Here is a 13,794-nt window from a genome sequence, read left to right on the forward strand (position 1 = left end):
TGTGGATGACCTGTCAACTTTCCATTTTTTGGCTGCATTATGCAAATCACATTTTATTTTAGGTTGATTGTTTCCCCTCGCGTAGCAGCCTCATCCAACTCCTGTTCATCTTGAAACTAACAAACGATAACATCTTTACCTCTTCCTTTCATACGAGCTGCTGTTGCCCTGTCCTGCTTCCTGCTTGCAGGTATTCTGTGCTGCTGCTGATGTTGTATAGCTGACACACAGGATGCTTCTCAGTGCCCCATACTTCCATCTCTCAGATGAATAGGGGCTGTGCTTCCAGCATTTGAGCTGAATGCTGGGGAAAAAAAGAGAGAGAGAGAGAGAAAGAGCACACACAAGCAGGCCAGGCCCCTTTAGATCTGGGGAAGAGTTTCGAGAAGAGGATTTCAGCAGAAACGTTAGCAGTTGCAGAAGCTCTCATGTGGATGCCAGCTTGTGGGTTCAGAAAGACTGCGGGTGTGGCTTAGATATGAGGAGTGGAGAGTGTGGCAACAGAAGTGAGAGGGCTGGATCACATAGGGCCTGGCTGGCAGTAACGGGGACCTGGGTTTTATTCTAAGAACAATGGATTCTTGTTCATCCTTCCTTCCGCGTGTGTGTGTGTGTGTGTGTGTGTGTTTCTTCATTCAGTTCTTACTTAGCATCTTCTATGTGAAGAAAGAAACAAACATAAGTATTATCCTTGGAGAACTTTTAGTTGACTGAGTAGGGGAAGAGACACAGGTACTAAACCCCTAAAATACAAGGTAAAGAGTGGAATTATTTGGGAAGTGAGGCTAAAACCCCAGGGTAGCAAGGATTAATATTTTTTGAATAACTTCCTTCATCAGTCTTACCAAAAGCAATACCAAGCTTCCCACGGATCCTAGTGAAGGGTTTTGTTGTTGTTGTTTTGCTGTAGCAGGTGGAAGAGGGGGACACGCAGCTGGGGAAGCAAAGGCACATGCAATATGGATTTTCACACTTAGGCCAGTGCCTGGCCCAGAGTAGGGTCCACTATGTGCCAGGCACAGATAATGGATGAATAAGTGAGCAAATGTTATAAAAACCCAAGTTTGATCCTCAGAACAGAAACTCACTTGCATGGATTGCCTGACCCCCTCCTCTTTTTTGAGGAAACAACAAGGTCACTCTCCCTTCTGGCTCCTTTATTCACAGTGCCCTTCGTTATCCCATAGGATTATTCTCTGGACTCATAACCTGATTCCCATTACAATTATACACATAGATTCTAGTATATGGGGTCTTGTGATGGATAAATAACGTATTGATTTGGCTGTGAGGCTGCATGAGAGCTTGTATCACTGTTTCGTCCTCAACGGGTTTATGAGAATGTTAACTAGGCATCTCCGTCCTCCCCGAAAGGTAGAGGGATTGCTCAACAGGCTGAAGACTGAAGCAGTCAGGCTCTGAACCAAAATTAGGCCAACGTAGTCTTCCCTTGATTGCCCTATTACAGGAATTACACAGAGGAAGAGCATTCGCTTTGTGGTGATTATGGGACAAATGCTTCTGTTGAAGTGCATTTTTGAAATTACCTCTCTGAATATGACTATTAAAATAATAAAAATGGAAACACTGCTTTTTTTCCCCAAGTGAGTAAAGATTCTTTTCATTGAAGAAATCACTTTGCTAGTAGGAACGCTTGTTTCAGAGATGTTTTGCTGTCCCTGCTCCAAATGTTTCAGGAATCTCTCTCTTGGAAGCGCCTTCAGAGGTGAGGGTAACGATGCTGGCAGTTTTTGAGCACCTGCTCTGTGCGAGGCTTTGTGCCAGCCACATCCAGGTACATCTATTTAATGCTCAGCATCCCTGGAAGGTGGGAGGTGTCTACCCGGCCATGTGTGTAAGAAATTCTGTGCTACTGTTTTATTGTTATCCACTGTTTCCTTTCTCTGTAGGTATACTCATAAGATTTAGCGCCAAAGACTCGTGCTTATTTTCAAAAATCACATCTACCTAAAATAAGACACATTTTTCCCATTTGAGTATTTTGAAAAAAAGGTGCCTAGCCTTAGAAAGTAATTCTGAAATAGAAAATCTTAATACTAACAGTCGTATTGCCACTGCTCATTTAACGTAGGTGTACTATATTCTAATAAAATGCTTTTTAAGGAAGTTGCCAGAGTAACTATTCTGAGGTACAAAACTAACTTAAAATGTGTAAGTTCTGTCTGTCCTGTTAAACCGTGACTCATGGTACTGTGTGGTCATATCCCTCATACGTGTGTCACACACACACACACATACACACATTTATTTAACACATACATACATTTAAACTTTGGCTGTTCACAACCATCAGGGGAGGAATTACAGAGGGCCATGTTTTCTGAATTCAGAACTTTATTCAGCCATTTTCAAGGCAAGTCTTGCATTTCATCCTTTCCTATTTGGGGAGCTGAGAATACTGAGGAATTCATTTCTTCATCGTTTGTTACTTCATTTCATAAACATTTTTTGAGCGTCTGCCATCTGCTAAGCACCGGGAATGGGAATTCAGCCAAGAACAGGTTCTGCAGGGCCCCTGTCTCCATAGAGCTTTCATCCTTCCAGTGGAGGGAGATAAATACCATTATGGTAAACAGGTCATGAACAGGATCATTTCGGGGTGTGTAGCGCTATGGAATATCTAGTGTGAGGTATATGAGACAGTGACTGGGGAGCAGGGGGGTGTGCTGCTTTAGGTTGACCATAAGAGGCCTTTTGGAGGAAGGGGCTTTTATCCTGAGGCCTGGGTAAGAAGAAAGAGCCCATCGTCTGAAGAGGTTAGCGACGAGAGTTCCAGGCAGAGGGCTCAGCTAGTGCACATGCCCTGTGCTTGAAGCAGGCCTGGCTGGAGGCCTGTGCGTCTCTGAGAACGCGTGTTGTTTGCACTCCGCTGTGACCCAGGGGTGCTGCTCGGCCTGGAGTGGTACGAAGGGTTCCATGTCCTACCCTGAATGGCCTCTGATTCTTAAGGAATTTTTTCACTCTTACGTCCAGGTTGTATAACCTTTCTGAATCCTCTGGTTGCCAGCTTCTGTTGGTGTGGTTTCTCCAGCAATCTCTCTCTCAGTTGCAGTACCCTATATCTTCTCTGTGTATTCAGACGCCCAAGCTTGTTAGGACTATGCATCCGTATAAAGACGGGAAGTGCTTTTCTAGGTTCACGCCCCTGCTCTTTAGTAATGCAGAGAAGGGGAAGTTGCTGTATTGCAAAGTTCTGGATGGGGGAGGTGTTACTCGACTGTTAGAGATGAGCATATTCTCCTGGATTCCTGTCTTGGTTCATTCACCCTCCTTCCCTCTCCCTCTCTCCTTCTCTCACCAACGCATACGCTTTTGAGTTGTTCACCTTCAGATGCATACTTAGAAACGCAGGCACATATTTTAACATACTTTTAATGGGTTGAGAGGTAGGATAATTTTGTAGCCCATTCATCCGCCACTTTTCTCTTAGCTTTATGTAGTTTTACATATAGGACATTTCAAAAGATGTCACTGCAGGTGTTGCTTGTCTGGCTGTCAAGAGAATGGTGCTCTGTAGCATATTTAGACGTGTTCTTTCTGGAGGGAGCATTGTTTGATTGAAGGACGGTGTTCCCTGGCTCTCTTAAACACAGAGTTCTTAAAACTGCATTTTACTCAGCTGCTTTTTGCCCGTGGCCAAATAGTAGAGTGTAAAAAGAGAAGTGTCACGCGGACATAATGGTGGCTGTAGCTGTCTAATGTGGATGTCATTAATAACCTTTAGAAGTAAGTACCTGAACCTTACATCCTATTAGTTCCATAGACAGGTTGGTAAAAAGTCAACATAAATTTCTGAGGCTTTCCCTCCTGCAAAAAGGAAGCAGATAACTGGTCTCATAAAATGTTACGGCTGAAATCTTTGCCAGCCCTTTGCTCATTTGGAGTCATTAACTCTAAATGTGCACGGACATTAAAGCCCACTCATTAATTTCTCTACCAGTAGAATCATCCTTCAGTGGTCATCACTCCCCAAAGCTGAGCTGATAGGTTATTTTCTTCCAGAAGGAGATCTTTTTTCCTTTCTCGAAAATTACTTAAAAATCGTTAAGATCTAGGAGAAACATGAGCGTGCCTTCTGCAATGGATTTTTAGGTGGCTTGTTTGAAAAAGCATAAGCTGGTTCTTCTCTTACCTGATGTGTGACACCTGGCAGGTTGTTTCACTTCTCTAAAGCCCAGGAGTTTTCATCAGAAAAAAAGATGGCAGAAATATGTATATAAAAAATAAATGGTGGCTGTTATGAGAATTATTTTTTAAAATATCCCTACCACAAAAGCCGTTCAGCAAAGGATAAACCCTTTGGATCCCATCTCTTAAAATGAGTGCTTATTTGCACTTATTTGCATTACTGTCTTTCCCTCCCAGTCTCCTAGCAACCTAAATGTCTTGTAGTTTCTTAACGCAGATTTGCCTCTGAAAACTCGAGGATGTTGCCCTCTGAAGATGAGGCTGCTTTTAGTTTCAGTTCTTCACAGATACCATTGGAATGCGGAACTGGCTAGTGATTTGGAGGTGGGGTTTTACTGTAAAGAACTGGGTTCAAATTCCTACTCTGCCACCTGGGCAAGTTGCACTTTCTAAGCCTCTGTTTCCTCATCTATAAAATGAATCCAGTAATAGTACTTATTTCATAGGGTTTTTGTAAGAATTAAGTGAAATAATCTATGTAAATCTCAGCACCTTTATGACTAAGCATTTATTAAAATGTTAGTTATCTTCCCTCTTTCCTCTGATGTACAAACCTGAGATCTTGGAAATTACTCAAACTTTGTCTCTTCCTCTGGAGCTGTGTCATAAAACATTGTTTCCTTAAATGTGATGTGCAGTATCACTGGCATTAGATGAGGTGATTTGAGGTAGTGAACAGACGAGCATTTTATGTAGTTAGAGGCACATAGTCATTTTTAGGGTATCTTCTATTAATGTTGAGTGAGCCAGCTCTTTAGAGTGTATTTAAATTTTTTAAAAAGATGTGAATGAATTTAAAGAAAAATGTTAACTGAAAAGAAGTGCAGGTGGGACGTGGCTGTGAAAAAAGTTGTGGAGGTGGAAAGTGAATGATGGGCAAGGCAGAAATAGCGTTAACCCGCAGTCTGCAAAACGCTGGTTTTTATCCCAGCATCCCATTAGATTTGGGATTCGGGAGACATTAGTGTAAAATGTGATTTTAGCACTTTCTGGCTTTGTGACTTTGAGCAAGTTAGTAAATATTTCCCTCCCTCCCTCCCTCCTTTCCTACAGATATTTATTGAAGGCCTATCACATTTCCTTATCTGAAAAATATAGATGCTACTTCACAGGATTTTTGTAAAGATGTAACTCAAAGAGATAAGATGTCTATTTGGTACATCTTCTCTACAAGCTTGTGCCTGGTGTAGTTAAGCGCTCAGTAAACTTTAGTTCTTGTGTTACTTAGGACTTGTGGTTGCAAGTGATAGAATCCCGACTTCAATTAGCTTCTGACAAAAGGAATTTATTGTCCCACGTACTCAGTCTACAGGAAGGTTGGCAGTGATATAGACCTGGGGACAGCTGGGAGCAAGGACTTGGTTGCCACCAGGACCCCCTCCACCTCTTGTTTTCTGGTGCTTCGTCTCTGTTAACATCATCCTGTCTGGCCAGACTCTTCCACACAGCTAGAAACAGAACCCCTGGTGGCCCCCAGGCTCGCATCATCAGAAAGGGGCTGCATGTTATGATCCCGGTTCCCAAGCTCAGAAATCCTAGGCAGGACTGAGCCCAGCGTGGGCCGTGCTCACCTGGCCAGTCATGGGTGCTCAGAGAACAGGAGCCAAAGGAAAGGGGCAGCACCCAGTGAACCCCATGTTTAGAGTGGCAGGAAAGCCCGTTTTGCAGAAGGGGAATAACAGATGCCTGCTGCCATCGCCTTGCCCCCTGCAGCTCTCCCCGTACCCTGCCGAGAGCAAGTACTTACCCTCCGTGGGCTTCCATTCGCTCATCTGAAGTCTCGAGGCTTAGATGATGTAGAGGATGTGAGTGCGCATTGAATGTTCTTAAACTTTATTGTACAAGTTTATTGTTATTGCTGCCATTGCTCCTGCCCTCCAGATCTTGACCCACCCTCCAGGGGTTCCCAGACTGTGAACGGACCGTGGACCCTGGAAAAGCAGAGAGGGGCTTGAATTTATTCTAAGAAGTTAGGTCAGCGTGCCATGAGTATGTCTACATTGACTTGTTTTTGAAGTGTAATACACACATAGAAAAGAGTACATATCCTAAGCGCATGGTTTGATGAATTTTCACAAACGAAACCCAGTTGTGTATCCAGCACCTGGGTTAAGAATCAGGAGTGACAGTCCCCCAGAAACAGCCCCCTCACCCCTGCCTTGTAGATTACTGGAGATGTGTTGATTCATCACCTAAGAAATCATGTACAAGCATTACTCGCATCATGGTAGCATTTTTCATGTTGTGCTTTTTTAATAAACAGAATTTTTAAAATACACCCGGCATTATGTCATTAAAAAAAATTTTTTTTTAACTAAAAGGAATCCTCAAGTTTAAAAGCTTGAGAAGCTCTTCAGGGTCACTCTTGCTTATCACACTCCCTTAAATGTTTTCTTTCTGGCTGAAATTACCATTAGGTGATAAGATGTGTTTTGTTCCCTGCGAAGCTGTCATTCATGTCATATGTTGGCCTTTCTCCCTTCCCAGGTTGTAAACTCTCGAAGTGAAAGAATCAGATCTTAGGTGTCTTATATTTTCTTTCCTGTGCATAGCTTAGCACGGTTACCGACTGACTACCAGCTTATCCATTTCACCCAGTGTTGAGCTTGTGGAATGACTGTATTTATCCCCAAAATATAACTACTCAAATCCTGGGCACTTGGTGTCTCTGAAGGGGTTCATCGTTGATAAATATACCAGCTTGCTGCTGCTGCAGTGCTCAGCGCAACAAATGCAGTTAAGAATGAGTTTTTCTTTCGTTCCTTTTTTTTAAACTTACCAAGTTTTCCAACATCTTTTCCCCCCCCATTTTTCTCTTCTAGGCTCTAGACCAAGATAGAACAGCCTTACAGAAAGTTAAGAAGTCTGTAAAAGCAATATATAATTCCGGTCAAGGTAAGTACTTACCAACACAGATAACACCAATTACATACCTTGTCTGCAGTTTTTTCTGTTATTTGTTAGATGCTAAGTTTCTGGAAAACTTGATACAAATGGAAAAACAAGTAAGTCAAAGAAATTCAGTTTTTCTCTTTTTTTCTGTCTCTTCTGTCAGTCCAAACCTGTTACTGCTTCCCAAGTAAAAAGAAGGAAAAACATTAGTTGCAGTGGGTTTTATTACACAGTGAAAAACTTCAGTAGAGTTATAGGTAATTTTGTCACAAGTGACATAGGAGATATGTAAAATTCTCTCTGTGTGGTTGGTCAGACGTAATTCGGTGGCCTCAGTTAAACACATGATGATCTTTTCCATCTGAAGTGTACCTGTACACATTTGAAAATCCGTATTGGTGACAGGCGTGGGGTGAAAGTTAGGGGACACGTGGGGACGAGGCTAAAGGGAGAGACCTGGACAGACCTGCCAACTCGAGTCTTTGCTTCTGACTCAGGGCAGGCCAGGTAACCTGTGTCACCAAATGTTTTAGCTTTGGTCAGAGACTTTGTCATCTTGGAGGGAAAAGTATGTTGTCAGTGGATAAGAAGAAATAAACCGAATTAAGATAAACAGTAGGTAACCACAAGAAATGGTAGGTTCCAGCGCCCCAGGGAGGGAGAGGCCTGCAAACATAAAATGAGTTTCAAGGTCTCTGACTCACATCTTTTGTTATTGGTATTGCAGTACCAGCTCGCTTTCCCAGAGGTCAGGTCTCTAAGAGATCAGTTGTCTGTAACAGAACACCTGGGAAGGGAAGGCAGCGGGGTACAATGGAAAGGACTCGCTCTGAGGTTGTATGCATGTGGGTTTGCACCCTTTCTCTCCCTCTAACCAGCAGCGTGACCTTGAGCTGGTTACTTCACTTTTTTGAACCTCCATCTTCTCTCTAAACCGGGGATCGTAATATTACAGGGTTGTTGAAGGGACTTAAGTAGTTAATATCTGTAAAAGTTCTACCACCTCATGGCAGTTCAGTAAATGCAATACATTTATATTTTATATGTTTTATATTTTATTTACATTTATACTCACTCTTGTGATAAAATCATAGGGTATTTCCTGGTCCTCCTCTTCTTGTCAGAGCTGGGAATCAGTTGTCTCTTGTCTTCATTAAAGCCCCAAGCTTAGGGCACTCTGGAATCCTAATTAACACATTTTGTACCCTGGTTCCTGGAGACCTGTCTCTAATTTCTTTATATCCAGTAAAACCCTAACTTCTAATTAAGGTAGATAAATGGTATTTGTCTGGTTATGTAGTGACCAAATGGTGCTTTAAGTCTTGGCCTAAATTATATACCTAACTTATAACCTATGTCTTAGCTTCCTTCTAATGAACTCCCATGAGGTGGTAGCCCTTAATAGGGGATGTGAGTGGGATAAATAACTGGAAGATGGCACAAGGGGCTTCTGAGGTGCTGGTATTGTTCTGTTTCTTAATTTGGAGGGTATTACATAGTTAAGTCTACTTTTTGATAATTCATCAAATGCTACACTTAGGATTTATGTACTTCTCTATATGTATGTGTGTGTATTATGCTTTATATACAGGTAGGTTCATTGAAGCGTTGACTGTGATTTGGTAAAACAGAAAATGGAGATTTGTTAAATAAATAATAGTATATCTATATAATAGAATACTAGACAGACTTTATAAAAAAGAAACTTAGGTGTAGGGTAGATCTACGTTTAAATCCTAGCTTTGTCACTACTTGTTAAAGTAAATTATTTAACTTCCATGAGTCTTGGACTTCCCTGGTGGTCCAGTGGGTAAGACCCCACACTGCCAATGCAGGGGCCCCAGGTTCGATCCCTGGTCGAGGAAGAAGTCCTCATGCTGCACGCAACGAAGATCCCGCGTGCTGCAACTAAGACCTGGTGCAGCCTAAATAAATAAATAAATAAGTAAGTAAATAAGTAAGTAAGTAAATAATGACTTCTATGAGTCTTAAATTGCCTCACCGTAAAATGAGAAAATAATATCTAATTTACAGAGTATTGTATGGACAAAATGAGGGAATATTTAAGGCCCCTGACTCACTGCCTGCCACGTAGTACATGCTTAACACATAGTAGATGAGAAAAAGTGGCAGGTAGGTCAATAGCATGGGTGCTTTCTCTATATTAATTCAGTCTTTCTACAAATAATGTTGGACCAGTCTGATTTTATAAAGAGCTTAATGAGCCATTATCTGCCTAAGGAATAAATGTCAGTTCTCCATAATGTTATGGTTTCTGCCTGTGAGTCACAAAGGGAGACTTCTGATTTACAACTGTGAAGTGCTGCCATATTTACTCTGCTCGGGGCTCCATGTGACTTTCTTTTCCAAGTGTCCTTACTCAAGACACATTTCTTCCCTTGGCCTCAATGACCACGTCATTCAGCAGCTCACACAAAGGCTCTTGTACTTGGGGATGTGCTTCTTTAAAGCATTTCCTTGGTCCCAGCTGTCCTGGACGTGGCAGTGGGGAGAGGTTGTCCCTGTGTGTATGTAAGGTGGAGAGTTGAAGGGGTGAGTGCAGAGTTTGGCTGCCGTTTCCTCTCCCATATGATACTCTCCTGTGGATGGGGGGGCCGCAGCTGACTGAGCTTTGAATCCCCCCCAAAGGTTTCCCCTTTGAAACCCGGATTCAGGGTTGTTGTGTGTACTTTGCCCTAGGTCTGCACTAGCCAGTCACACATGGCTTTTTAAATTTAAATTAATTAAAATAAAATTTAAAGTTCAGGCCCTCCATCTCAGTAGCCACATTTTGAGTCCTCATTAGTCATGTGTGACTGTGGCTACAGCATTGGGGGGTGCAGACACAGGGTATCTCCATCATCACAGGAAGTTCTGTGGCTGTCGAGCACACATCCCGTTGTATTGTAATTGTCAGCCCGTCTCTCTTGCATTAGATCAGTGAGTCTCAGTCCTGGCTTTTCATTAAAATCATCTGAAGAGGGAGTTCCCTGGCGGTCCAGTGGTTAGACGCCGCGCTTTCACTGCCAAGGGCGCAGGTTCAGTCCCTGGTCGGGGGGAACTAAGATCCCACAAGCTGCGCCACGCAGCCAAAAAATAAAATAATAAAATAAAATCACCTGAAGAGCTCTTAGAATACAAATACAGGGATTCCCTGAGCCCTCACACTCCAAGAGTAGCTCCAGAGTAGGGTCCAGTAGTGGGATTACAAGAGTATTACTCCCCAGGTGACTCTAAATGCAGCTAGAGTTGAGGACTGCGTCAGTGGCCTGGGAACTCCTTGATGAGGGCCGGTTCATCTTTGTATTATTTTGTGAATTTGCCAACCTAGTTTATTAGCTTAGCAAATATTTATTGAGTACCTGTTACATGCTACTGTTCTGGGTGTTGGGTATATTAGACAAATCAGACAGAATCTCTGCCTTTATGATAATTTTACAGTCCTGTGGGAGAGAGAGATGTTAATCAGATCATCAAGCTGGAGAGTAGCTATAGTTAGAAACTGGCAAGTACTACGAAGGAAAGCTTGCCGGGTACAAAGAAGAAATCTGATGTAGTTTGAGGAGGGTACTAAGGGGAATGTCTCTGGAGGACATGACATTTATTGGGTGTCCATGCTGTACTAAGTTAAGCCCATCAAGCCTTTGAGGTAAGTCTACCATTATCTCCAATTTATAGATGATGAAGCTGAAGCATAAAGAGCCAGACAATGTTGTCCAGGATGCCACAGCTAGCAGGGAATGGAAGGAGAGCCTAGCTAACTCCAGCTTTGCTGTTTGTGGCTACTGTGGACGTGTCTTCTACCTGACACTTGGCCAGGGCTCAACAAGCATGGAATGAATTGCCGCTTATCAGCTGATGGGTCCCCAGGAAGCTTTCTGTCAATGGCTGTTAAATATTCACTAGTCATGAATATTCATGAATGAATCCATCACATGTACCCTCCCAGCAGTGTAATCCATGGGATGACTTTGTGGTTCCCAGATAGGGGACACAATAGCAGGTATCGTTCCTGTGACCTGGAAATGTGGGGATAAACTCAGATCTCAGCAACTGCTGGGGCCTGATAGGGTTTCTGCAGTCACCAGTGATTACGGTATACCCAGGTTTTTGATCAGCTTGTGTGGGCAGCACTGTGATATTTAATTCTTAAAAAATAGCAAGATGAGTAAAACAGTGATGTTGCAGATCTTTCCATGATACATGCTCAGTGGAATCCAGGTCATTCCCGTCCAAGGGCTTTTGGCCTCTTCCAAAGAAGCCACAAGAGGATGAATCCTGGTATCTGTTTCCCAGTGTGTTTTCATAATTTTCTTGTTTTCTCACAGTGCTTATGACACAAAACCCATCTGATGTTCTTTAGAAATTTAAGAAGCATTTCTATATTTCCAGTTTGAGAATACCCAACCACCCACCTCCCCAGGATGATTTGAAAGATGATGGAGAATGGTGAAAGGTCTTACTCTTAAAATGTATTTATTAATTTTGCACATAAGCTTTATCAGTATTAATTAGTAAATGGTATAATAAGAGAAATTTTATTGGAAATACACATTATCTCCCTTCAAGCCCTTTAGTTTGAAAGGGCGTTGGGAATTTGTCTCTTTCTCTTACTTGTCCCCACTGTGTATGAGGAGATTTTAAGAAACAGAAAAAAACTGAATTGTGTGAGCTACTTGGATCAAGGGGAAATTTTCCAAGCCATTCAGTTTTCCTGTGTTGTTTCTAAGTTTCGAAGTCTTAACGATGTTAAACTGTGAAATACATTGTCATTTAGAAAGTTTTTCTTGGTGTATGTGTTCCTTCCCTCCTTCCTCCTCTCTCCTGATATACGTTTAAAATAGCTAGTAGTTTCTCGAGCATCATAGAGGTTTTAAAGTATGTTGCAATTCTTTGGGACTTTTTCTTTCAAAAGAGGGAGCCTAATTCTCTTTGCCTTGAATGTATGCCAGGCTTACAACTCTCCTCTAATGAAGAGAGTGTAATAGCGGTGATGCCGTGTGATTTCCAAGGTCAGTTCATAAAAGAGACGGCTTCCACCTAGGTGCCCCCTAACCCCTTCATTTGTTTTGGAGGAAGCCAGCCACCATGTTGTGAGGACACTCAGGCAGCCCTGTGGAGAGAGGTCTTCCGCCCAAAACCACCACGAAAGCGCATCTGCTAGCCCCAAACCTTCAGGTGACTGCAGCCCTAGCTGACATCTTGCTCTCTGTCTTTGAGTGAGACCTGAGGTCAGAACAGTAGAAGTAGGACTGGCAGTCATAGGATTTCTGCCCCTGTGAGCAGGGGCATGTGTATGCATGTGGTGGGTCCAGTGTAGGTCAGTGTGTGTCCCTAGAGAAAAAAGAGCTTACTGCATCTCAGTGCTGTTGAAAAAGAAAGCGATACACACTATACTTCTATAAATGGAAGAGTCATGTGGTTCATTGTAAGCATGGGGGTACCAAATTTGTTTTTCTATCAAATGACTTAGTTGAGTTGAACTCGTTAATCTTTTTGAACAGATATACTATTATCATCTAAGCACACACACGTACACTTTTCCTTGGCAGTAAAGACCCAGGATATTCCTGCTACTGGGTCTTTTTCTGTGATTGAAAAAATAATAAATTTTTTTGCACAAATCAAAATGTGTAATTTATTACTATATGGTGGCTTCCTTAAAATTTATGCCAAGATATATTTGGAATACATTTTAGCTTATTAGTGACACATGGTGCCCATTAGAAATCTCTGTAACATTGTTAGTCTGAAAGTTTGGATTCTTAAATCCTTTAATTTTAGTGAATAAAAAAATGACAGTGGTATGTAATTTGATTACAAGTATATATTTCTGAAATACAGCTGGATTGTCGTAAATGGTTCCATAGCCTTTTCACGTCAGGAAAGGAAGCACTTGGCTTTCTCACTGCCCTCTCTTTTATTCCCCTTTCATTTTCAGTTAGAATTATGTAGTGAGTGGTTTTACAAGAACATTTGTGTTATTTAAAGCAAAATTAAAGTGTGATGTTCACCCCAAATTTTCATTTTGATAATTTATCTGTTTTAAGAAATAGCTCATTGTATATAATGAAATCTAAGATTTTAAAGGTAAAGTGCTAAATTCATCAGTGGATAGGAAGGGAATGTTTTTGCATCCAAGTAATTTCACTTTAGCTACTTTTTTAGTTAACATTTTCTCAAATTTAAAGGTATAGTGTGAAGTGAATTCTAAGTAGAGTTGGTAATTAAGTTTAGAGTCTTAATTGTAATGGTATTTTTAATCCTGTGGTTTTCAGTGGGAAGAAAAGTTTCTTAACAAGGATGAATAGAGATAAAATAGGTTAGAACTTTAATGGAAAGAATGTCAAGAGGTATACAGAGAACATAGTCTGTGTTTAGAAAATTTTCTCCTTTTTGCTCTTTTCCAAGTTTGTGGATGAAAATCTGATCTTTTTTAAAAATATTTTTGAATTAAAGTGAGCTTGTTATAAATAAATAAGTAAATAAATAAATCTAAGCCCTCAGAAGTAGAAGGCTTTAGATAGAAATACTGTAAATGCTCTTGGTGGTGGTTGTAGTGATTTGAGCAAAGTCTAAACAAATTACTTTGGGCCTTCAAGGCATTTTGCATTCTTGTGGATCCATCATTACTTCTTTTTTTTTTTTTTTAATGTATTTATTTATTTATTTTTGGCCGTGTTGGGTCTTCGT

The 13,794-nt window shown here is 41.5% G+C and overlaps 1 protein-coding gene across 8 annotated transcripts in view; it reads left to right on the forward strand.

Annotated features, from left to right (window-relative positions):
- The window catches only part of ASAP1 (ArfGAP with SH3 domain, ankyrin repeat and PH domain 1), a 357,862-nt gene that overhangs the window by 202,617 nt on the left and 141,451 nt on the right, over positions 1-13,794 (forward strand). For all 8 annotated transcript variants that reach the window (XM_082363047.1, XM_082363048.1, XM_082363046.1 and 5 more), the window contains one exon: positions 7,032-7,104. In XM_082363047.1, coding sequence (XP_082219173.1) covers positions 7,032-7,104 — 73 coding nt within the window. The remainder of the gene's footprint in view (positions 1-7,031; positions 7,105-13,794) is intronic.

Source organism: Balaenoptera borealis, assembly GCF_965194805.1.
Source record: "Balaenoptera borealis genome assembly, chromosome: 17".
Lineage (NCBI taxonomy): Eukaryota > Metazoa > Chordata > Mammalia > Artiodactyla > Balaenopteridae > Balaenoptera > Balaenoptera borealis.